A 25,030-nucleotide genomic window follows, 5' to 3' on the forward strand; every position below is an offset into this window, starting at 1 on the left:
CACAGATGATATTTAGCAGATAGACTGTTCAGTGAGGTACATATAATTATACATTATCCTTTCAGTAGGTTAAAAGGTCTGGAATCAGCCTGTACAAATATATAAATGGAAAGCAAATAATATGTTATTAAGCAAATAAAAAAAGACATACATGTTTACATACGTGTGTGTTGGTGTGGTAGACATACAGCACCATCTACTGAAATTTAGCGATACTACAGAGGTGGAAAAAATGTTGGCTTGTGCTCGGGTGTGTGAGAACTATCCATACCTTCAGGACAAATTAGCTGAGAAATGTTTTCAGACATTACCTAAATGTGACAAAAGGGAGATGTCATCAAAGGACATTTTTTTAAGGTTAATATTTGGGTTAGGTTTAAAGGGTCATAGGTTAAAAGTTATTATTTACTCACCCTTGTATTGTTCCAACCCTGAAACAGAATTTTAATTATTGGGTGAACTATCCATTTAAGGTTAGTCTGCTGTAATTATTATTAGCTTTCTCTTAAGGCAGCATATGCTTAAGTCCCCAATTCTGAGATCCTGAGTATTAGGAGGACATGCTCTTTCACTTGGTGACATTTGTGTGAATGTAATCATTTTTTTCTCTTATGTAGTGAAGAGGAGATATGTCCATGAGACAGAGAGAAGTATATCTGACAGTTTATTTAGAGTGAGCTTGTGTATTGATTAGACTCCCATGGGAACAGCTCAGTGAAAATGTCAAAGTGTAGCGCTCAGATAAAGCTGTTCTCTCTCACGATGATATTTTGTTGTTGAGTTCATAAATCCAGTGTGGAACCATTAGTGTGTCAGTACATGACATGACAGGAGTTCAGGAAATCAGTTTAAATGAATTAACATGGAACTGTGCTTGTGAGTTTTAACTGTGGACAGCAAAAATCAAAGTTGTCTAAAGTGAACCACCAATAAATCTCTGGAGCCTTTAGTGCTTCTTCAGAATTGTAGTGCTGCTTTTTCCCCATCTCCTTTTTACATTATCATGAAATTATTTTATGATTTAACTAATTAGATTAATGCATAATCTCCTTTGTAATTCATCTTGAACTCTTTACCTGAAGTGCATGCCACTTTTTTCCCCCCATTTCACTGTAAAAACTTCATGAAATTGTGTTGTACATGCTACAATGACAATAAAGAAGCTTATCTAATCTGTCTCTCAACATTTTCCTTTCAGAAGCTCCTCTTTACTTAAAAATGATCCATAGTTTTCTAGTTTCTCTTTTTCTGTTGGGACACGTTGTGAGTGCAGATTATTAATTATTGTTTTTTTAGAAGAGTTTCAGGCTGCATGTTGTACAGCACACCATGAAGTTAAAGAAAGTACGTGAATAGACACAGTTGCAGTTAAAAGATCTAATACATTTAAAAAGACTGTTTCTTATTCACTATATGGCCAAAAGTTTGTGGACACCCATTTTAATTAGCATGATTGACTATTCCATTATTTCCAGTGAAGACAAATCTTAATGCTACAACATGCAATGGCATTCTAAAGAATTGTGTACTTCCAGATTTTTGGTAACAGTTTGTGGAGAGCTCTTTTCTGTTCCAGTATGACAATGCCCCTGTCCACAAAGTGAGGTCCATTAACAAATAATGTACTGAGTCTGGTGTGGAAGAACTTGATTGGCCTGCACAAAGCCCAGACCTGAACCCCATTAAACACATTTGGGATGAATTGGATGCCGACCCAACTCTGTTGTGCTCTGTATTGGTCCACCACCCAACACCAGTGCTTGACCTCCATGATGCTTTAGTGTCTGAATGGCACCAATTCATGCAGCTACAGTATATTCCAAAATCAAGTGGAAAGCCTTTCCAGAAGAGTGGAAGATGTTATAGCACACTGTAAACCCTAATAAGTTTGCAGAACTCAGAAAATGTGAGGCAATCAGTTACTTCAAATATTTAAGTTAATAGAACTTTCAGATTTTCATTACTCTCCCTGTTGAGTGCCATGCAAAGCATGCTGGGAAATAGAAATCCCTTGCCCCGTTATTCAGGTAATTTAAAGAGACAAGTTCATTAAACTCAAAACAATTAAACAATTCTTTTTTTTTTTTTTCTGTTAATGAACTTGTAATATTTTGATTTATATATCTCATCAAGCTTTTGGATTGCTCTGTAGTTTTAGAACACCATCTGGGGGAAACATTTTCAAAATGCCAGGGTTGCTGTTTGTCATCTGGATTTGAGTTTTTTATGTCTTTTAAACATTGATAAATGACAGAATGGTACAGAATGTTGTCTTTCTGCATGCATACAGTGAATGCACCTATGCACTTCAGAAAGCCAAAATCTCTGAGGTCCTTCACATTATGTGTCCCTTTCAAATGGGAATTGGTCCAGTTGAAAGTTATTCTGCTTGTTCCTCTTTTACGTCATTTGGGAATCTTCCTGTATGGCTTTTTTAGTTGGGTGTCTCTTGCTTGATTGGTCAGTGAAAAGTTGTGTGTTGTGCTCTGTATTGAACAACGGACAAGATGGCATTCTAGGGGCCCCACTTTATGGCAGACACTGTTCTTACTGTGAACTACAAATAACATGAGAGTAAGTTTGTGATTCACATTTTTTCTTATCTCATTATAATGGATTGGAATGGAGAACTTAGGAGATCTGAGTGAACTGTTTAGGAGATCTGAGTGAACTTTTTCCTCTAAAGAACTAGAGGTGTTTGTATCTTTCTGTGACAGATGTGACGTAAATGTAAACTCCTTAATTACTGGCACAAACATATACGTCTTAAGCACCTGTCTTCTTACAGGTGTCACTTTCTCTCCTACACACATACAGGTACAGAGAGACTGGTGTGTGTGGCACTATATGACAGACCAGGGGTCGATAGCATTGCAAGGCGTGTGTTTGTCCGAACATCCGTATAAGTGTGTGTGTGTGTGTGTGTGTGTGTGTGTCTAGGCTGCCATTTTCCTCTGCATTTGAATTACAAAAGCAAGAGGAGCTGGCATGAAATTTGAAAAATGTTTATCTGTTAGCCTTTCTCGGCCCTACATATACACAGACTCATTTGCAGAACTGAACAGAGAGAAGAAGAGTAAACAGTCTGCGACTGAGATGGGTCACAGTGCCCTTCATATCATTTCTTTGAATCCTGGCGTTTGTTTCTTGACCGCACGTTGAACACAAGCACAGATGGGAATGTCATTTTCAACCATCCATGTTGCTGTTCATATTTACTCTGCCCCAGTTCTTAAAGACCTCATGAAATCGATTTACGAGTGTAATATTCTTTCCCATGTTGACATATTCCATACTGAAACAGGAAATTGGGGCAGAACATATCGAAGAGCTTTTTGGTTATATAAACATTAGGCTTCAGTTATATCACAGCCATGACCACAAGCTTCTTGCTTGTTGGTTGAAGTTAGTTTTAGGGGAGGGACATTCTCATTCAAAAGAGCATTTAATAGAAGAGTCATCAGTATTTTTGGTTCATTTTCCCCTAATGTGAAAGACTAAATTTTAGCCCATACATTCACTGAGCACTTTTATTAGCAACACAATGGTCCTAACAAAGTGCCCGACGTGGTTTTCTGCTGTTGTAGCCCATATGCCTAAAGGTTCGACCTGTTGTGCATTCTGAGATGCTATTTTGCTTTCTACAATTGTACAGATTGGATATCTGAGTTACCATAGCCCTTCTGTCAGCTCGAACCAGTCTGGCCATTCTCTGTTGACCTGTCTCATCAACAAGGCATTTCTGTCTGCAGAACTGCTGCTCTCTGGATGTTTTTATTTTTTGCACCATTCAGAGTAAACTCTAGAGATTGTTCTGCGTGAAAATCCCAGGAGATCAGCAGTTACAGAAATACTCAAACCAGCCCGTCTGGCACCAGAAATCATGCCACGGTCGAAATCACTGAGATCACATTTTTCCCCATTCTGATGGTTGATGTGAACATTAACTGAAGCTCCTGACCCGTATCTGCTTGATTTTATGTATTATACTGCTGCCACACGATTGACTGATTAGATAATCGCAAGAATAAGTAGGTGTACAGGTGTTCCTAATAAAGTGCTCAATGAGTGTATGTGCCATGACAAGACATGGCTATATACACTGTCAAGGTCTGGGTAGATTAGATGGTAAATGAACAATCAGTTCTCGTAGTCAACGTGTTGAATGCAGGAGAAATGGGCAGGAGTAAAGACCTGAGCGACTTTGACAAGGGCCAAATTGTTATGGCCAGACAACTGGGTCAGAGCCTCTCTGAAACGGCAAGGCTTGTTGGGTGCTCCCGGTAAGCAGCGGTGAGTACCTACCGACAGTGGTCTGAGGAGGGACAAACCACAAACCGGCAACAGGGTGTTGGGCGCCCAAGGCTCATCGATGCATGAGGGACTGGTCTGGTCCAAACCGACAGAAAGTCTACTGTGGCACAATTTACAGAAAATTTGAATGATGGTTATGGGACGAACGTGTCACAACACACATTGCATCGCACCCTGCTGCGTATGGGGCTGTGTAGCCGCAGACTGGTCAGAGTGCCCATGATGACCCCTGTCCACCGTTGAAAGCGCCTACAATGGGTACATGAGCTTTGGAACTGGTCCTTGGAGCAGTGGAGGAAGGTCGCCTGGTCTGATGAGTCCCGTTTTCTTTTACATCACATGAACAGCCGTGTACGTGTGCACCGTTTACCTGGGTGATGGCACCTGGATGCACTGTGAGAGGACGACAAACTGGTGGAGGGAGTGTGTTGCTCTGGGCAATGTTCTGCTGGGAAAACCTGTGTCCAGCCATTCATGTGGATGTCAATTTGATACGTGCCACCTACCTAAACATCGTTGCAGACCAGGTACATCCCTTTATGATAATAGTATTCCCTGATGGCTGTGGCCTCTTTCAGCAGGATAATGCGCCCTGCCACACTGCACACATTGTTCGGGAATGGTTTGAGGAACATGATGAAGTGTTCAAGGTGTTGCCCTGGCCTCCAAATTCCCCAGATGTCAAGCCAATTGGGCATCTGTGTGATGTGCTGGACCAACAAGTCCAATCAATGGCGGCTCCACCTCGCAACTTACAGGACTTGAAGGATCTGCTGCTAATGTCTTGGTGCCAGATACAACAGGACACCTTCAGGGGTCTTGTAGAGTCCATGCCTCGGCAGGTTGGCGCTGTTTTGGCAGCATGCAGAAGACCAACAGCATATTATGCAGGTGTTAATAATGTTTTGGCTCATCAGTGTATATCATCAATTCAGTGATTAATATAAAATTTTCCTTGTGTGAAAAACAGTCTGAAAAAAAACATTTCTTTGCCATTTTAGAGAAAAAAACACAAATATAGAAAGAAATTAATTATCATCAATAGACTAAAATAAATATAAAAGATGTAATTTTTAATCACCCAGCTCTGGCTACTGTACATGTGAGTAACAATAACTGCACCACTACAACAAGACAACATTTTAATTATACTTGATTTTTCCTGAATCAGAAAAATGTGAATGTGGTGGAGGAGCTACTAAAATAGTTTCCGGATCTAATAAGGGCCCAAGCACGAAAGTGTGAAGGCCCTATTGTTCTTCTAAGGATTATTAGGGCCCAAGCACTGAAAGTGCAGAGGCCCTATTGTTCTTCAAAGGATTCTTCTTCTTTTCAAGGTTTTCGGCACTTTTGGGGTACTTAACATGCGTGAAAACTCTTGAAAGTTTGTACACACACCAGAGTCGTCAGCCATTAGGGCTTGGCAAAGTTGCAGGGGGTGCTCTGTAGTGCCACCTAGAAGATGGTCATGTTCAGGGGGCTCTGTAGCACATCCCTTTTGAGCTACCATCACCAAACTTTGTACACATATAGATCTCATCAAGCTCGACAACTTTCGTGCTGACAGTCATAAACTCCGCCCAACAGGAAGCTGGCCATTTTGGATTTTTTGAAAAATGCATGCTCTGGAATTTGAAATACTCCTCCTAGGGATTTCACGTTACAGGTACAAAATGTGGGCAACATCATGCCAAGACATTGAAGATGCTAAATTGCGAACTGATTTTTGATATATTGAACAGTGTTGCCATGGTGACGTGATAAAGTAACGTAAAAAAAAAATGGGAAAAAGGAAGTGCCTCATATCTTCTGCATGCATAATGTGATTTACATCAAAATTGAGCCAAATGTTTGGCCTTGTGGGCTGATCACATTGATGTGGCCATTGTGGGTCATGGTCGTAGCGCCACCAACTGGTGGAAGGAAATGTGGCACGTTTAGAGACTTTGAAATATCCTTCTTGTGCTTACCTGAATTGCTTCAAAAAAATTTTTGAATAATGTCAAGACAGTGCAGATTTAAAATTCTGAAGGGATTCTTGATATCTTAAATAGTGTTGCCATGGCAATGCAATAAATGTCATTATTCCTTTTTATGCATATTCACATGTTTTTGAGGTACTTGGCATGCTTGAATTTTCGTGATATTTTGCACACATATCAGAGTTGTCAGCCATTAGGCCTGTGTTAACACATGGGCGTAGCTGGGGAGCTCTGTTGCACCACCTTTTGACAAAAGTGGTGGGGTCAGTTTCTTCTACGGCCACAAAACTTGATACATATATTGTTCTCATCAAGCCAGGCTCATGTGACTGCCACCAAACTTAGGTAATATTATGCCAAGACATTGAAGATGCTAAACTGCAAACAGATGTTTGATATATTGAACATTGTTGCCATGGCGAGGCAATAAATTAAGGGCAAAAATGTGAAACAGGAAGTTCCTTATAACTTCTGTGTGCATTGTATGATTTTGATGAAAATTCAGCCGTATGTTTTGTAATGGGGGCTAATCACATTTATGCGGCTATTGTGGGTCACGGTCATAGCGCCACTAACTGGCAGCAGGAAGTAAGGCAATTTTAACAGACTTTGAAATAGCCCTCTTGTGTTTACATGAATTGCTTCAAAATTCTTTAGAATACTGTCAAGACACTGCTGATGTAAAATTGTAAAGGAATATTTGATATCTTAAATACTGTAGCCATGGCAGTTTATTGTGTAAAGTAAAACAGTTTTTAAAGTGAAATAAAAAAGCTATAGAAGTTTAAGTTTATTGTAATGAAAATGTACTGCACAAACTTTTTTATTTTTTATATAAATAAAAAATAATTAAAATATCAACTGAAATGTAAAAATACTAGAAAATCAAAGCCATATGTTTAACCTAGTTCTGAGTGGCAATTAACTTGTACAGACATAGTACTAGAAATGTCCAATCTCCATTGTTGAATGATTCCCAAAATCCACATCTCAATCCCTCTAGGATTTTGCAGGTCGTGTAAAGGGATAGAAAGGGATCCCTCTTTTGTACATTATGAATAGTCAAAATTTGTTTATTAAAAAAAAAATATTATCTGTTTAAGATGGCTAGCAAAATAGCAAGGGCATGCTCATGAACTGCTTTTAATTTTAAACAACATAAGCATTAATTATACAGTATTAAGAAGATAGCAACATATGTGCCGCAGTGACGTACTTGAGGAATCGAGAATGGTATACTCAAGATATACATCCACTGAAGTGTGTTGTTGAATATTTATATTAGAGCATGAATTGACCATCAAGAATGACTTTTTATCAAAGCAGACCATTTAAAATAATCTTTTACTAGCGCTCATCTTTGCTGTGCAACTTCAAATGCCGTGTATCATTAGCATGCCATTGTTATTTTGCTAGCCATCTTAAACTGATCTTTAACTTTATATGTTGATCTTTTGATAAACAAAGTTAACTGATGAATGCAGTTACACATACTTAGACTATACATAACAGACTGCGCATGTGCGAGAAGTTGAAAAAAGAGGGATCCCTTCTAGACACGACCGATATTGCGATCTTGCAAATTCAACCAATCTCCGCATTATTTGCGGTAGCTTGCCATTTTTTATAATTCCCACAAATGTTCAGCAAAAAAACTAAATCTGAGGCAATCCCATCGCTTTCCTTCATGTTTGACAGCGGCAAAACAAATGCTTGAAAAGCCTGAAGCAGTCGCAACATATCCAAATGCACGGCTGCCATTTGTATCATCTCCATAGTAACAGTATAAGCGTTTCCTCCACGCTGTGCGTACACTATCAAAATCCTTCTAAACCTTCACGGGACTGCAGACGGTTGTGTAAATTGTGGAATTTAAATGAGTACTTAAATGCTCAAATATATGAACTCTAATTGTATTAGAGTTCAACAAATGCTTGAAAAGCCTGAAGCAGTCGCAACATATCCAAATGCACGGCTGCCATTTGTATCATCTCCATAGTAACAGTATAAGCGTTTCCTCCACACTGTGCGTACACTATCAAAATCCTTCTAAACCTTCACGGGACTGCAGACGGTTGTGTAAATTGTGGAATTTAAATGAGTACTTAAATGCTCAAATATATGAACTCTAATTGTATTTGTTTGTATAGGGCCATATACCAGATTTAAATATCAGACAATGTAATAATGGCAACAAGCCTAATTATTGAATCCTCATTTGTGTTTTTAGTTTACAGATTTATTGTACGTCTATTTTAAACTTGGATAAGCTTTCTTGCATTCTCTGAGGCAGAAAATTTGAATACAAAAATAATTAAGGGTCTTCCAGTACCCACAGGTTTCACCTAAATGTATGGTATTTGTGTGTGCATTTTTTTATTTTTTGGTTGCTAACTGCGTCTTTAGTTATTATGCACTAAAATATTTACATGTGATTGCATTTACAATATAATTAACACAATTATAGAGGTATATAATGATGATTTGTGAGTTTTCACTGCAAAATAACCCCCAAAAATGCAGCAAATTGCATCACAGAATTTGAGAAAAAAAAATTTGTAATCCCAGCTAGCCAAATTACGTGCCCATTGCGTAACTGCACCATAATTTGATGACCAGACTTTAGTCGTGGCAATGTAACTGATTACGTTGTAACAACCGGAAAAGTGAAATTCCTGGATTTGTTGCAACAACGTAACTTTGGAACAGTGCCAGTCCATCATGACAATGTTGTGGCAACGTCGTGGATCAATAGTTGTTTGTTGGTAAACAGTTGGTAATTTTTGCTTTTAATAACTATTCTATGGGCGGACATGCAGTATTCTAACCTAATTTATGTCCTCATTTGCCCAACATTAATTTAAAGGCTGTTTAAACAGTTGTGTGTATGAATAATGAATGCAGACTCAAAGTTAATGGACTTCATTTATTTTGACAGTGAATAGAGAAAAAATGCAACAATAAAAGAAATTGAAACCTATTGCCACAGAATTGCAATGAAGTTACAAGCATAAATGACTTCTGTGCTCATATTAAAATCTGCTTAGACTATCTTAACACCTAATGCCTTGAATTACATTTGTTAATTTAATTTAAAGAAATTTTAAGAATAAATAAAAATGGTAAATGACTTCATTACAATATAATTTTTAGTTCTACATATTTTTTCAATAAATATTTATATTAAATTATAGCAAAAATGTTAAATTAATCAGTTAGAACAAATTTTAAAATTAACAATTAAAAATTGATAGATAGATAGATAGATAGATAGATAGATCGATAGATAGATCGAACGGATATATAGAATGGTGTTGCCATGGTGACATGATAAATTAACGTAAAAAATGGGAAACAGGAAGTGTGACATGTCTTCTGCATGCATCCTGTGATTTACATCAATTACATCAACAAAAAAATTGAGCCGTATGTTTGGCCTTGCAGGCTGATCACATTGATGTGGCTATTGTGGTTCACGGTTGTAGCTCCACCAAGTGGCAGAAGGAAGCATGGCACTTTTAACAGACTTTGAAATATCCCTGTTATGTTTACCTGAATTGATTCAAATTTTTTTAGAATAATTTCAAGACAGTACAGATTTTAAATTCTGAAGGGATTCTTGATGTCTTAAATAGTGTTGCCATGGCAACGCAATAAATGTAATTATTCCTTTTTATGCATATTCACATGTTTTTGAGGTACTTGGCATGCTTGAATTTTCATGATATTTTGCACACATCAGAGTTGTCATCCATTAGGCCTGGGCAGAAGTAAACACATAGGCATGGCTGAGGAGCTCTGTTGCGCCAACTTTGACAAAAATGATGGGGTCAGTTTCTTCTACGGTCAGCAAACTTGCTACATATATTGTTCTCATCAAGTTTCAAAATTACGGTCATCAGCTCCGCCCAACAGGAAGTCGGCCATTTTGGAGTGGATGTGCATTTTTTTTTTTATTGCAGGCCCTGAACTTTTGAATACTCCTCTTATGGGATTCATGTGATTGTCACCAACTTTAGGCAATATTATGCTAAATCATTGTAGATGCTAAATTGCGAACAGATTTTTGATATATCGAGCGGTGTTGCCATGGTGAGGAAATAAATTAAGGGCAAAAATGTGAAACAGGAAGTGCCTTATATCTTCTGTGTGCATTGTATGATTTTGATGAAAATTCAGCTGTATGTTTGGTAATGGGGGCTGATCACATTTATGCAGCTATTATGGGTCACCGTCATAGAGCCACCAACTGGCAGCAGGAAGTGTGGCACTTACAACAGACTTTAAAATAGTCTTCTTGTATTTACCCAAACTGCTTCAAAATTGTTTAGAATAATGTCAAATGCCAAATGCATGAGTCCACCTTGCATTGTTTTCCGAAAGCCTCCGGGTGGAAATGGACTCATGGTGCATGGCCCGTCATCGCTATATTTCTGTTTATTTTCTCTCTCTCTCTCTCTCTCTCTCTCTCTCTCTCTCTCTCTCTCTCTCTCTTGTCTTTCTGGGGGGTTTCCTAGAATTTTCTGTAATGTATGCAAAATGCACCTCAAATCTCCCACCTCTCCACTAATCCACTAAGCACACAAAGACTGTTTACTCTGTGTGTGCATGTTTGAATTGTGATTGCACTGGAAACAGTTTGAATTTGGTGTGGGTTTAAGGATTTTAGGTTGTGTCTGCCTGTAGCCAAAGGGGTGAAGTATTTTTGCCAGGACGTGTGTGTGTGTGTGTGGTGTTTTATTTCCTTATATGAGTGATTGTGTGTAACTGCAACTCTTCCTCGACCGCATGACCCAAATAATCAATTTGCCTGAAGTCTGAGTTAATTTGATCTCTACACAAATGGGAACATTAAACACCACAAAAATCAAGGATTGTATGCCAATATAAATGGTGCAAATGGTCACTATTTCTTTTTAGTTTGAAAAAGAACCACCTCCGTTGCTTTTTAAATGACCATGTAGTGTGACAAAAAATAACAATTATTCCATATAATCTCTTTATTAATATGAGGCCATAACCGCATGTAACGATTATACAAGAAAAATGTAGTAAAAAAAAAAAAAAAAAAAAAAAAGTTTTTCCATAAAGCACTTAAATACTAAGCAAAACATGAAATATGGAATGCTGTAAGCAATAGTCTATACTCTGCAGCTACCAATATTATTCACATTAAAATAGCATAAATTGAAAAACTCTTCTTTCAACACAAGGTCGTGTGTGCGCGCATGCGTGTGTGTGAATATGCCCCCTAACTCTTGGCCCTGAAACACAAACATATCAGAGGCCACCCTCTGCCCTGATAATCCTTTTAGATAGAGGTGATACACACACACTAAAGAGAGGTAATTAATAGTGCCACAAAGCAGCTCTTATGCACAGAGGAACGGATGAAGGAGGGGTCGCCACTGTCTCTTTTTCTTTTTTCTTTTTTCCCCCCTGTCAGTCTGCCACATTCAAGCATGAGTGCGATAACAGGAGCTTAAGGTCAGGGGAGGGGGCACAGTGTGTGTGTGATGGAGGGAGAGTCTTCCCACACACCAATTTGCATGAGATATCAGCAAGGATAAAAGAAACTGTAGCAGTAAAAAAAAATTGCTAGTTAAAGTGGTAAATGTACAGAAGGAGAGAGAGACAGAGGTCACAGGACAAAGAGACGATAGAAAGAGGGGAAGAGAAACATTAGAGAAACGCTGATGCAGAAATGGAGAATTGTGGAGGAGTTAATGGTGGCCATATATACAGTATGGAGAGAAACTAGATTTTTACATTTTCTTAAGAAAATGTTAGTGGTAGGGATGGGATTCGTAAGAAATTTAATAATTCCAGTTTCAAGTCACCGATTCTGGTTCTTTTAGTAGTGTGCATGTTTTTGATTCACTAAAAAGAGCCAGCTCATTCGTTCGTGAACTGCACTAAACTGTCACACTGTATGTTTTTGAATAACTAAAAAGAACAGGCTGAGAAGTGTCATTCTTTCAGGAAACGCTCTACACTGGTCATGCTGTATGTTTCACAGAGTAGATTCAAAAGAATGTACTTGGCTTGACCGCACAACACTGGTCACACTGTATGTTTTTTTATTCACTAAAAAGAACCGACTCATAAAGGCCCAAATATACTTCATATAAAATCGAAGAATTAACAGTTATTAACATGTTATTTAGAACAAAATCTGGCCAAAAAGAAAGTGTTTTGCATTAATTTTGGTGTTTCGTAACTGCTTGTCTGGCAAACTTTTAAGAAAACTTCTAACTGGCTGCAAAACACCTTCTTGAAAGAAAATCACCATTATTTTGTCTTTATTGTGAATTTTAACAGTCTTTTTTAAACCTATCTTTGCAGTTGTATCAGTGTCATCATAAATTACAATAACAGAGTGTAATTGGCTAATATTATGGCTGTGTATAGCATGTAAACAAACAAATTAAACATTTTCTACTGCATATACACTACTGGTCAAAAGTTTTGATACACTTATTCTTTATTATAATTTTTTTTCTTCACATTTTAGAATAATAGTAAAGTCATCAAAACTATGGAATAACATAAATGGAACTATGGGAATGTTGTGACTAAACAAAATCCAAAATAAATCAAAACTGTGTTATATTTTAGCATCTTCAAAGTAGTCACCCTTTGCCTAGAATTTGCAGACATGTACTCTTGACATTTTCTCAACCAACTTCCTGAGGTATCACCCTGGGATGCTTTTTAAACAGTATTGAAGGAGTTCCCATCTATGTTGGGCACTTATTGGCTGCTTTTCTTTTTTATTTGATCCAAGTCATCAATTTCAAAAACTTTTTTTTTGTGTAATTACATTTTAGTTTTATAATGAAATAAATTAATATGGTGGCACAATTATATTTTTGTCTACAAAACTAATTTCAAACATTTAAGCATACGCCTTCAGATCAAAAGATTTTTAAGATCATGAGAAACATTTCAGTCAAGTGTTTCAAAACTTTTGACCAGTAGTGTATATTATTTGAACTCATCACCTGACCGCATGAGAATTCTACTCATAGGATTAGGCATAAAGTCATTGATAACACATTTTAATGTCACATTAGCTTCATCATATTTAAATGTACTTCTAAACACCTCCCACAGTGGTGTGACCGGTGTCTGAATGTTCGCAAACAGTATACCATTGCTCGGCTGTTTAGAACTTCTTTTTACCCCTGAATGAAGAATGAAGAAGAACTTCTCCGGATGTATATCGGGACCTTAAGAGTAGTTTGTTCTGGAATCGGACTAAACTGGTCACGTTGTATGTTTCTCGCTGTCATTTCAAAAGAACCGGCTCATTCGGGAGGTATTCTTGTGGGAATCGGACTACACAGGATGCACTGTGTATTGAGAGCATTTTAGTAGGGTGTTCCATCCACATCGGCAGAAATTGCACTTTGGGAACCATTACCGGATCTGAAAGTCATGAAAATCATACGGCTCCGGTATTTAAAAAAAAAATTGACTTCTCAGTTCCCAAACCATTGTGAGTGGTGCCTTTCCATGCAAACTCATTTCACAATCCTGGGGCGGGAGTTGAGTGGTTGCCAGGGTGTTGCTTGGGCGTTTCTAGGTGGTTCCTTGGAAGTTCTGGGTGGTAGGTTGCTGGCCAAAGTCTTAATGATATTCTGGTTTCTAGATATGACTCGGATCCTTCCTTCAGTATGAGATTAGGGGATTTTTTCATCCACCAGACAAAGAGTCTGATCACTTAGAAATGTAATAGCACACCACTCCACAACAGGCCACACAATTTGAGTTATGTGATTAAGTTTAATACTTGGGGTTAGGGTTTTGTTCAAATAGTGATGCTTGCATAGAAAGGACATAGAAGGGCAAAGGGTTAGAGCAGTAGATGTAGGGGTGACTGTTTTGGGTTTGGGGGGTTAGAGAGCAAGAGAGAAGGATGAGCGTCTGGGGGTAACCGGTGGTGTCTTTGTGATGGAGATGGAGCAGTTTCCAGTGCTGAGCTGATAATGACCAACGGTTCTAATAGCATTCACCCCTCCACCCTTTAACCACTCAAGCGGAAAACGGACAGAAAGAAAGAGAGAGAGAGTGTGTGGAATGGAGGAAGATATGTTTAAATTATGACGTGGTGGGACCGCGTGTGTCTTGGCTTATTGAAAATGCGCGTGTATGAGTGTGTGTATGTCTCGACACCCCCTTGAGGAGACATTAAAAGACAATATGTGTGTAGTTTTTTTGTGGTACGCACACACACAGACGCGTGCAAACCAGTCGGCTTACCCTCTTTATCGTGCTGTATTTACGGAGGGCGATGGAGCATGAAACGCCTTTGGGCTCCCCGGGACCAGATGGAGAAACACATACACACACTCCAAAGGCGACCTTATCACCAGCGCATTACTGGGATTTATTGATACCCTCTGTAATCACTCCCTTATATCACCTCAAAGAAAAGAAAAATATACAGATTATATGAATGTCTGTGAGAAAGAGTGGGAGGAGGAAACTGATGGGAGAATGGGGGTCATCATTCACTGGTGAGATGGGAAATGTAAGTGAGGTTTATAATAACAGCACAGAGTGAAAGGAAGTGAGTGAAGTCGAGTAACGTAACGCAGGTAGTCGGCTGCCGCTAATACAGAGGCACACAAAGAGCACAGTTGTGTGACTGAGGTGCAGTTGCACCCTTAACAGTGTTGTATTTTTTGAAGGGCTGTCAACAGATTAAAATACTTAATAGAAATAATCACATCATATGCTGATCAATTAATCACATATATGAATATTTGCTTAGAAAGGCTTTCAAATAACAATAATTCAATACATAATTATATTACATAATTATAATTAAAATGCATTACATTATTGTGGCAGACATGTTAAGCATTGATAAGACAATACAAAAAGTGGCTTTAGAAGGCAATATTTTGTTTATTTCCATATTACTGAACATAAGATTATCAATGGCCTACTGTAGCAATCCATTTTGCTATTGAATGCATTAGTCTGTCCAAAATAGATTTACTATTAGGGCTTTTCTAAGACGCATCAAAGAACACATTCGTCATATGAGAGCTTTTGGAGCGTCTCACTTTGGTTGCGTTGCATCATAAACACTGCTTTTAGGTCGCTGTGTCAAGGTAAACGTAGTTTGAAACTTAGAAAAACACATCTTTAGACCCCTGCGTTCGGAATTAAGCTTCGTCCAATTGTGTTTGAAGGCAAGAATGTGTTCTTGTCTTGTGCTGTTGGTAGTCTCAAGCAATCCTGAGTGTGGTTTGTTATCTGTACTGCTGAGCATTGCCTATACAGCTGGAGTTTTCCTTAATGCCCACGGCTGAAAACAGGTGGTACTTCAAGCTTAAATTGCTCCGATGGTAGGAATATTCCTTATTACGATCTGGCGACATGATTAATTGCGATAAAAAAACTTTTAAGTGTTATTTTTTGTGTTATTAATTGCACTGGATTAACACTTTAAATCGACAGTCCTAATTTTTTTGTGTGTTTAGAGAGGGCCCTGGTTGTGGATGTTCCAAATCAGAGATTTCTCGATCTGGCTGGCTCTCCTGACTGGTTTAGCTAGTCACACTGTAGAGGCCTTTGCTATTAATTGACATACTGAACATTTTTCTGGTCATGGAAAACCTGGAAGTAACAGGCAATTTTAAAATTGTTACATTTTTTTCATTAAAACAGGCCTGGAAATGGAAATGTCTGTAGTGAATATAAATTTGTCTAGTAATGCTTTGCTCTAAAATATTTCATCATCAAATATTCCTTTTAGTTAGACCATGTGTAGAGTAAAATGTGAACTTTCAAAATTATTTAAAAAAAAAATTTTTCTAGAAATCACAGATCACTGGTTAAGTCATAGAAATTCATTGATCAAAAAAGGTGGGAACCCTGAGAATATGATATAGAATAGAATATAGTCCTAAAAAATATAATAGTATAGTAATTGTTCATCCAAAAATTTAAATTCTTTTAACTACATACTCTCATGCCATTCCAAACCAATATGACTGACTTTCTTCCATGGGACAGATGTTTTAAAGAATATTCACTCTGCACTAATCCATACATCAAATGCATACTGTATAGTGACCAGGCACTGTCAAGCTCCAAAAGGGACAATTAAAATAGTCCGAACAACTTTCTATATTCAAAGTGTTCTGAAGCCATATGATAGTTTTGATATTCGCTAAAATTCTGCTGATTTAAAACAGCATGCTCTCTAGACCATAATGAATGGGTTGCCTCGAGACCACAGGGCTGGTTAAAGCAACAACGGTAGAGACAATTGTGATTGAGTCAAAACACATACATCTGTTTCTGTTAAAATGTTAACATGAGCAGTTATAATCAAACATAAAGGGGTAGTTACCCACAAATATAAATTCTCTCATCATTTACTCACCTTCATACCATCCCAGATGTTTATGACTTTCTTTCTTCTACAGAACACAGAAGATTTTTAGAAGAATATCTCAGCTTTGTACAATGCAAGTAAATGGTGACCAAAACTTTGAAGCTCCAAAAAGCTTATAAAGGCAGCATAAAAGTAATTAATAAAACAGTGGTTTAATCCATGTCTTCTGGAGCGATCCAATAGATTTTTCTCTGTACATCTTGCCATTGCAGTCTCTAGGCACCATCATGATTTCAAGCTCGATTACACTTCCCAGTGCTTGACACATGTGCAGAGTGCTAGATGGCACTGAGAAGTGTAATCTAACTGGAAATCATGATCACCAAGGAGACTGCTAATGTCAAGATTTATAGTGAAAAAGGAGTTACATTTTGGTAGGTTCTCACCCAAAACCGAATGGATTGCTTTAGAAGACATGGATTAAACCACCAGAGTCTTATGGATTACTTTTATGCTGCATAATGGTCACCATTCACTTCCATTTTATAGAACTACAGATCTGCATTTTGGTCACCATTCACTTGTATTTTATGGAACTACAGATCTGAGATATTTTTCTAACAACCTTCGTTGTGTCCTGCAGTAGAAAGAAAATCATACACATCTGGGATGTCATGAGTGTGAGTAAACGATAAGAGAATTTTTCTTTTTGGGTGAACTATCCCTTTAATCTGTCCAAGTATTCATGACACAATGTGTTATCTAATATTTGAAGTCGCGTGTCACCTCTGAGTAATACAAGCATTACGGACATGACATTTGTGGTCTAAATGTGAAATTTAACTTCTCATAGAAAGGACTCATTACTAGGGCTGTCAACAGGGCTAAGAAACTAACTTCTAATTTTTCACTGAAATATTAACAAAATTCAAATTATATTTGAATTTTAAAGAGACTATTTCAGACATTATTACAAGACATCTGACTTTTAAATCAACGCTGTCTCTTACATCCACAAGAGGGCGCAACAAATTAATATGAACCAATCAGTACTGCATTATAGAGATTGTATATTTCAAAGGACATATCTGTTAACAGTAACAAGCTGTTAACAAATGTGCGTGAAATGAAAGTCAAAAGATCTAGCCAGTTCATATTCTCAAATATTAAGTAAAAAAGTAAAACGAGAAAAGAAACGCTTCAATAGACGGTTCTATGTTAACCTAGTGTTGTACCGTAGCTTATACTGGTGCAATACCACTGTGTTTTTCATTAAATACAGTTGTATGTACGTGCCTAATGCTTATGCAGCAAGAAGCTTATAAGAGAGCAAGGCATAGCCAAGAGACAACCACCAAAGACCTCCACCTCTGGGGGCCATTCACTCCAAATGTGTCTGTCTTTTTCTATGTATGCATGCTGTTTTAGCCCCAGAGTGTAAGTCATCATCAGTGCTTGGCACACATCCAAAATTTGAATGCTCATTTTAGCATTTGAATGTGCATTTGTATCTGAAAGGATTTCAAATTTCTCATTTTAATATACATCCTTACTCATTACCAGTATATCAAACCATTTGTATGTGTAATCATACATCCCTGCAGATGGAGCCCATACATCAAACATTTTCAGTCTAGATGTTTTTTGTTTGTTTGTTTAAGTATAGATCAGGAAATAAACTTAACAAAAATTTAAATGGAAAAAGGAAAACCCATCCACAGCACTTTGACACCTGTAAAAGAGGATGAATCCTGAGATATCAGGATGATATATATTAAGGCTGTATGATTAATTGATTTAAGATTTAAATGTGACCACTATTTGACCTAGAAACAATTACTAAACTGGAAAAGTTGTGTTTTAAGTAGTCTGCATTCACCAGTTCAGTCAAAGAATGGGTGGCGGTGTGTGTGGCTGAACAACTGCAATATTAGATGATAAATGTTTATCATATTACAATTTAAATAGCAATTTTTTTTAAATATCCCCTCCTAAATGTTAGATATAAATGCAGTAAGCTTGAAACACGTCACAGATCAAAGCAATAGTAAGCAATCTATCTGAATCATCATGGTAAACAGATGAGCGGTGCAGGTTTATGATTCTCCCTCTGATATCCATATGATTCAATATAAAGCATTATTAATAACAAAAAATGTAAAGAAAGGAGACCCTTTGTTCATCATACTTAACATGTATGTTTGATTATACATGCTGGGAGAAGTTGAGCTACAATTGCATTGTCTATATGTTAGTATGACTTTGCAAAAATCGGAGAGTGGTGTCCCGCATTAACAACTCATCGTTTGATTCTGTACATGCTATGCAGATTTAAGTTGCAGGATTAAATTAAATTGTAAAATGGTGTTGTCACTCCCCTAAAATTAAAAACCAATGTGTGTACAGTATTGGATTAAGCAGCCAAAAGAGGAGTGACAACCATATTTAGCCACTCTGTAGGCCTATATGTGATCATTCAGAAGTTATCTGTTGGACAGTGTGATTTTTTTAATTATTTTTTTAAACAGTTGGGAATCAATCCTTCGTTTGACACTCTCCTAAATGATCACAGCTAAATCTATATCTGTCTGTCTCTATGTAGATCATGCTGGGACCCATCTGTGAAGCCAGTGATCCAGAGTCCTGCAAGACCCTGGCCTACTGTTATAACTGCTGTAAGAAAGGACACTTCGGTTATGTAAGTGAAGTTTTGTGTTCTGTCCTGAACAACCCAGAAAGATTCATATGGCCAGATGTGCCCTCATTAAGGTGTATGATATGAGATGTTAAAATGTGTTTATTCTGCAGGAATGCTCTGAGAGGAGAATGTATAATGGAATGTATCCCACCCTGCCCTTTGTTTACTGTTATGACAAGACACGTGACATTAAGTGCCAGAACCATCGGCTTGAAAAGAAGGCCAGAGATTTGTTAAGTTGTTTTTTGTAAGTCATTGATTGAGGCTAATCATGGAACAGAGCTATGACAACATTAGTGCAATGATAAAGGAGTCATGACATGAGGAATACATTTTTTCTTGATCTTTTGACTAGGGATGTGCACGAGTAATCATTCTGCACCAGCTAGTCAACTATTAAAACACAACTCGAATATCGCAAATTAATGTTCCTTTGCGCATTAGCCTGCCATGGGCAGTGCTGAATTATTCTTTACTTTCCCTCTGGATCTCACACCAAACTTCGCAGTTAAAATTCAGTCCACTGGGGGGCACTCTGGATGTGTGTGGTCGAGGTGTTGGATGAGAGAAGGAGACTTGATAGCGTTTTTGTGTGCTTTCAAGCAAAGCCAAGTGTGACAATACTTGGAACATTTTGATTCTTGTTGAATTCTACTCTCTTGTTGGAGTCTGCATACCAACGGACAATCTGTTTTTATGGTGGAAAGGAAATGTGAAGCGGAACGAGAAACTCAGAAGCTTACCAAACCGGTATGTGCGTTAAATATTTTAACACGGGCAGAGCGCATTTTATAAAAACGCCACATGTTTTTCTGAATAATATGTGAAATGATAATAATGTGATAGCCTTTTTATGTAGACTCAGAGTTTATATATGTGCATCACCCTAATGCCATCAGTATTGTTTTTTATGTAAGCTCCGGGTGAATGCAAATGTTTATTACTGTAATTTTTCAATCTTTTTCTTTTTCATTAATTTTTGTATGTATACAGTTCATTTCATTTTTCCCCCCCAAAAGAAAAGCATAGTTTGTTGAATTTAGCTCATTTTAAAACCGTTCTTGGTAACGTTTGTGAATAAAACTAAATATGTCCTAAATTTCACATACTCCTTAGTACTTTTTTAGAAGCACCTGCACACCTACTTATTCATGTTATTACCTAATCAGCAAATTGTGTGGCAGCAGTGCAATGCATAAAATCATTCAGATATGGGTCAGGGGCTTCAGTTAATGTTCACATCAACCATCAGAATGATAAAAAAAATGTGATCTCAGTGATTTCGATTGTGGCATGATTGTTGGTGCCAGACTGGCTGGTTTGAGTATTTCTGTCTCCTGGGATTTTCACGCAGAACGGTCTCTAGAGTTTACTCAGAATGGTGCCAAAAACAAAAAACTTCCAGTGAGCAGCAGTTCTTCGGACGGATATGCCTTGTTGATTAGAGAGGTTAATGGAGAATGCCCTGACTGGTTCGAGCAATGGTAACTCAGATAACCACTCTGTACAATTGTAGTGAGCAAAATAGCATCTCAGAATGCACATCATTTCAAACCTTGAGGCAGATGGGCTACAAGAGCAAAAGACCACATTGGGCACTTTATTAGGACCATAGTTTTACTAATAAAATGCTCAGTGAGTGTACTTGTCATACTTGATATTTTTAACAGACATTTTAATTTACAAGTAATTGATTATTCATTTTTTATGGGTTAAAATTACTCAGATTCCCATCTCTTTATTTGATATGTAAGATTCCATTTTACAATAAAAACATTCTGAATGTTTCAGAACTTAAAACTTCCTTCAATACCAAAAGAGCATGTCACAATCTGTCTCCATTATGTTTCCCAAAGACTCTTATTTTGAAGAATTCACAGCCTTCATCACTTCCATCTGCTCCTCATCATCCTCACCTTTATTCCATTTCCTCATTTAGCTCTTTGTGTATAAATACCCTCCAGTTTTGTTCATTGATTGTCAGTCCTTGAAGTGTTTCATTGTGTAATGTTAGCCTGTTTAGCTTTATTGTTTGTTCCACTCCAGCGTATGTTCCACTCCAGCATTTGTTATTAAAGGATTTAAAGTATTTACTCCTGCGTCTCCTCTCTTCCTCTTCCACTCAACGTACCCAACATTCCCAACGTTACAGAAGGACTGACTGCAGGACAGGGAATAGATCCGGGGGCCTAGCCTCGACCGTCCCAGAGCCAGAGCCTGTAGCCTCGACCGTCCCAGAGCCAGTACCTGTAGCCCCATCTGTCCCAGAGCCTGCTTTCACAGAGCTTATTTTCCTAGATTCCTTTCCCACCCGTATGCCCACCCAGTGTACTCCTCCCCAGCTGGCTCTGCCCAACATCATGGGCACCCTAGTTCCGTCCAGTACCCTGGTCCTTCCTCCTCCGTTGGCTCCACTCAGGACACTTCCTCCTCCTCCTCCTGGTCAGCCGGCTCCTCCCACGTCACTGGCTCGACCTTCGCTCCCTGCGAAACCATGGTTAAGGGGAACCTCAAACCCTCCGACTCCACCTAGACCCTCCGAGCCCTGGACTCCGCCTTGGCCCTTCATTCCCTCTGTCCCACCTTGGCTCTATGTCCATTTGGCTCCACTGTGGTCCTTCAGCCAATCGGCTTCTCCGGGGTCCCTCGTCCCTCCAACTCCGCCTTGGTCAGTCGGTCACCTGGCTCCACCTCGGCTCTCTGATCCTCCAGCTACGCTTCGTCACTCTGAGCCTCCGGCTTCACCGGGGACCTCCTTCCCTATGGCTTCACCTCAGTCCTCAGTCCCACCGGCTCTGCCTCTGTCCTCAGATCCCCCAGCTCCGCCTCGGTCCTCTGAGCTTTCGGCGCTACCTCGGTCCACCTTTGGCTCCACCCTGGCCCTTCGAGCCTTCGGCTACTCTACGGGCACCAGGTTCCCTGGCTCCGTCCCACGAGCCTCTCACGGCTCCACCTTCCATGGCTCCGCCCCTCGAGCCTCTCACGGTTCCACCTTCCATGACTCCACCACCCTTGGATCCGCCTTTCACGGCTTCGCCTTCCACGGCTCAGCCTGCCAGGCCTCCTGACCCTGTCCCTGCTCTGTGGCAGCCTCTCAGGCCTCCTGACCCTGTCCCTGCTCTGTGGCCGCCTCCCAGGCCTCCGGATCCCATCCCAGCCCTGAGGCCGCCCCCCCAGCCCTCCTGACTCTACCCCGGTCCTATGGTCACCTGTTTCCTCTTGCCCTTGTCCAAATTTAGGTGCCAGGAGTCGCCTTGTAAAAGGGGGGGGGGTAATGTCACAGCCTGTCTCCCTCAGGTTTCCCAAAGTCTCTTGTTTTGAAGTTTTCCCCCAGACTACATTTCCCAGAATTCACTGCCCTCATAACTTCCATCTGCTCCTCATAATCCTCACATGTATTCCATTTCCTCATTTAGCTCTTTGTGTATAAATACCCTCCAGTTTTGTTCATTGATTGTCAGTCCTTGAAGTGTTTCGTTGTGTAATGTTAGCCTGTTTAGCTTTATTGTTTGTTCCACTCCAGCGTTTGTTCCACTCCAGTGTTTGTTATTAAAGGATTTAAAGTATTTACTCCTGCTTCTCCTCTCTTCCTCTTCCACTCCACGTATCAGAGCATTTATTTAAACTTTGTTTGCTTGTTTGGATTTTCCCTACTTTGTGACGTCACATGGATGAATACATCAGCACATGACTGCCTCTACACAAGACATCAATGCCTACTTTTACATCATTGCACCCTTGGCTCGCCCACTGGCGCTCAGTGAAAGGTGAAGAGGAGAGAACAAGACATATGGACCTAATATTCCTACACAACAAAGAGGACTTACACAGGACACCTTCTTGTGCCCTTTAGAACCATTTTTAAAAGTTTTTCTACATAAACATGCACTTGATAAACTGCTTTGACCATTATCATGCATCCCATGCCGCTTCTAAAATACGCAATGTCAAGTTATAACTCTTAAAAGGAGACCCACATTTTGGGTAGTAACACATCCTGGACGTGTTTTTTGCACCCATCTGAACTATTTTTAATTGTTGGTCTATGTAAACATGCACTAGATCGACGTCTTTGTCCATTTTGATGCATTTCCGGCAATGTGTGCCATGTTGTACGAGCGGTACAAACTCAACTTTTAAAAACTTGCTGTTCTGCTCTATTCCATTGCTGTCATTAGCTGGAAGAACTGCTTCTCATCCAGAGTGAATAGACGATGGAAAATGTGAGATGTCACTCTGGTGAAGACCAGCGTCTCTGCTTTTGCCTGTTGAAGCTGGATAAAGCGTACCAACATCACTGTGGATTGTATTAAGTTTGCGTTTTCAAAAGATTTCAGCCTGGATTGTGTGTTTTTGGCTCATGTCAGCGTGGATTGCTTGTGAACCAGTCACAATATGATTCAAGCATTGCAAAGGAACTGTAAATGAAAGATCGGGCAGTTAAAAACACTATTGGACCCAAACGCAAAACTGAAAGTAACCAGTTCCATTCATGAATGTTTCATATGTCATCACTGTTTGATATTTATAGTTTATGGTGCTGCTGTGCTTGAGTGAACAGTTTGATACATTCGGATGAAATGTGTTGGATGTGTGTTATGTATAAACCCTGAAATGTCATTTTTTATTGTTGTGGAGCTGGTTTATTATCTTCCAGTTGAGCTTCAAATATAATATACAGTGTATGATTGTATTCGAGGGGCTGCAGGATGTCAGCCAATCATAACAGTGGCCGTTTACATGGAAGTTTAAAGGAAACACTGAGGCTAAAACTGTTTGTTTCAGACAGAGGACCAGAGACAGGATGGAAAATGATCATATATTACTAAGTTATGACTGTTTTGGTGCAAAAAAAAAAAAAAAAAACCTTTGCTAACATTACAAGTGGACCTCTGGGAAAATAATAAAAATTATATATATATATAAAAAAATAAAAAAAAAGAGTATGTCGTGACCCCTCTAAAGGCAATAATATCTCCTCACACATTCATATTCCCAGCGCATTCATATTCCCAGTCTCCTAAAGTACACATAGTGGGTTTATTCTGGATTGTGGATATGTAGCACCTGGTATTAAAAGGATAGTTCATCCAAAAAAACTAATTCTTATAATTTACTCAACCTCATGCCATCCCAAACTCGTATGACTTTCTTTCTTCTGCGGAACACAAATGAAGATATTTAAAAGAACTGGTGCTTTTGCCCATACAATGTAAGTCTATGGTGTCCAAAACTTTCAAGCACCAAAAAGGACATAAAGGCAGCATAAAAGTAATCCATGCGACTCGATACGATCACTTTAGATGAGAAACAGACCAAAATTTAAGTCCTTATTTACTATAAATCTTGACTTGTCATAGAAAATGTAACGCTTGTGCTTATATTCAAATACAAGTATAATTGTGGAAAATGGTGCAACAATTTTTCAAAGCTTGCATTTTTTTTACTTTTAGCGCTTTTATCATGACGTTGTAAGTGATGTATGTACCCACAAAATAAGAGACCCTCTCCTCGAAATCCAGACACAAGTGATCACAGAAGATACATATTACAACCAGGTATAGATGGCGATGCGCCTCGCCTAACCACTTGTGATCACCTAAAACGCACCCCTAATACCAGGTGTAAACAGGGCCTGAGTGATCAGTACAGAAAAATGTAATCTTATATGTGTGTATC

The 25,030-nt window shown here is 38.8% G+C and overlaps 1 protein-coding gene across 1 annotated transcript in view; it reads left to right on the forward strand.

Annotated features, from left to right (window-relative positions):
* Positions 1-25,030, forward strand: part of zcchc7 (zinc finger, CCHC domain containing 7) — a 91,410-nt gene extending 66,380 nt beyond the window's left edge. Inside the window, 2 exon segments of the mRNA XM_051702388.1 lie at positions 19,256-19,351; positions 19,462-25,030. Coding sequence (XP_051558348.1) covers positions 19,256-19,351; positions 19,462-19,602 — 237 coding nt within the window. The 3' untranslated portion in view covers positions 19,603-25,030.

Source organism: Myxocyprinus asiaticus, chromosome 7 (assembly GCF_019703515.2).
Source record: "Myxocyprinus asiaticus isolate MX2 ecotype Aquarium Trade chromosome 7, UBuf_Myxa_2, whole genome shotgun sequence".
Lineage (NCBI taxonomy): Eukaryota > Metazoa > Chordata > Actinopteri > Cypriniformes > Catostomidae > Myxocyprinus > Myxocyprinus asiaticus.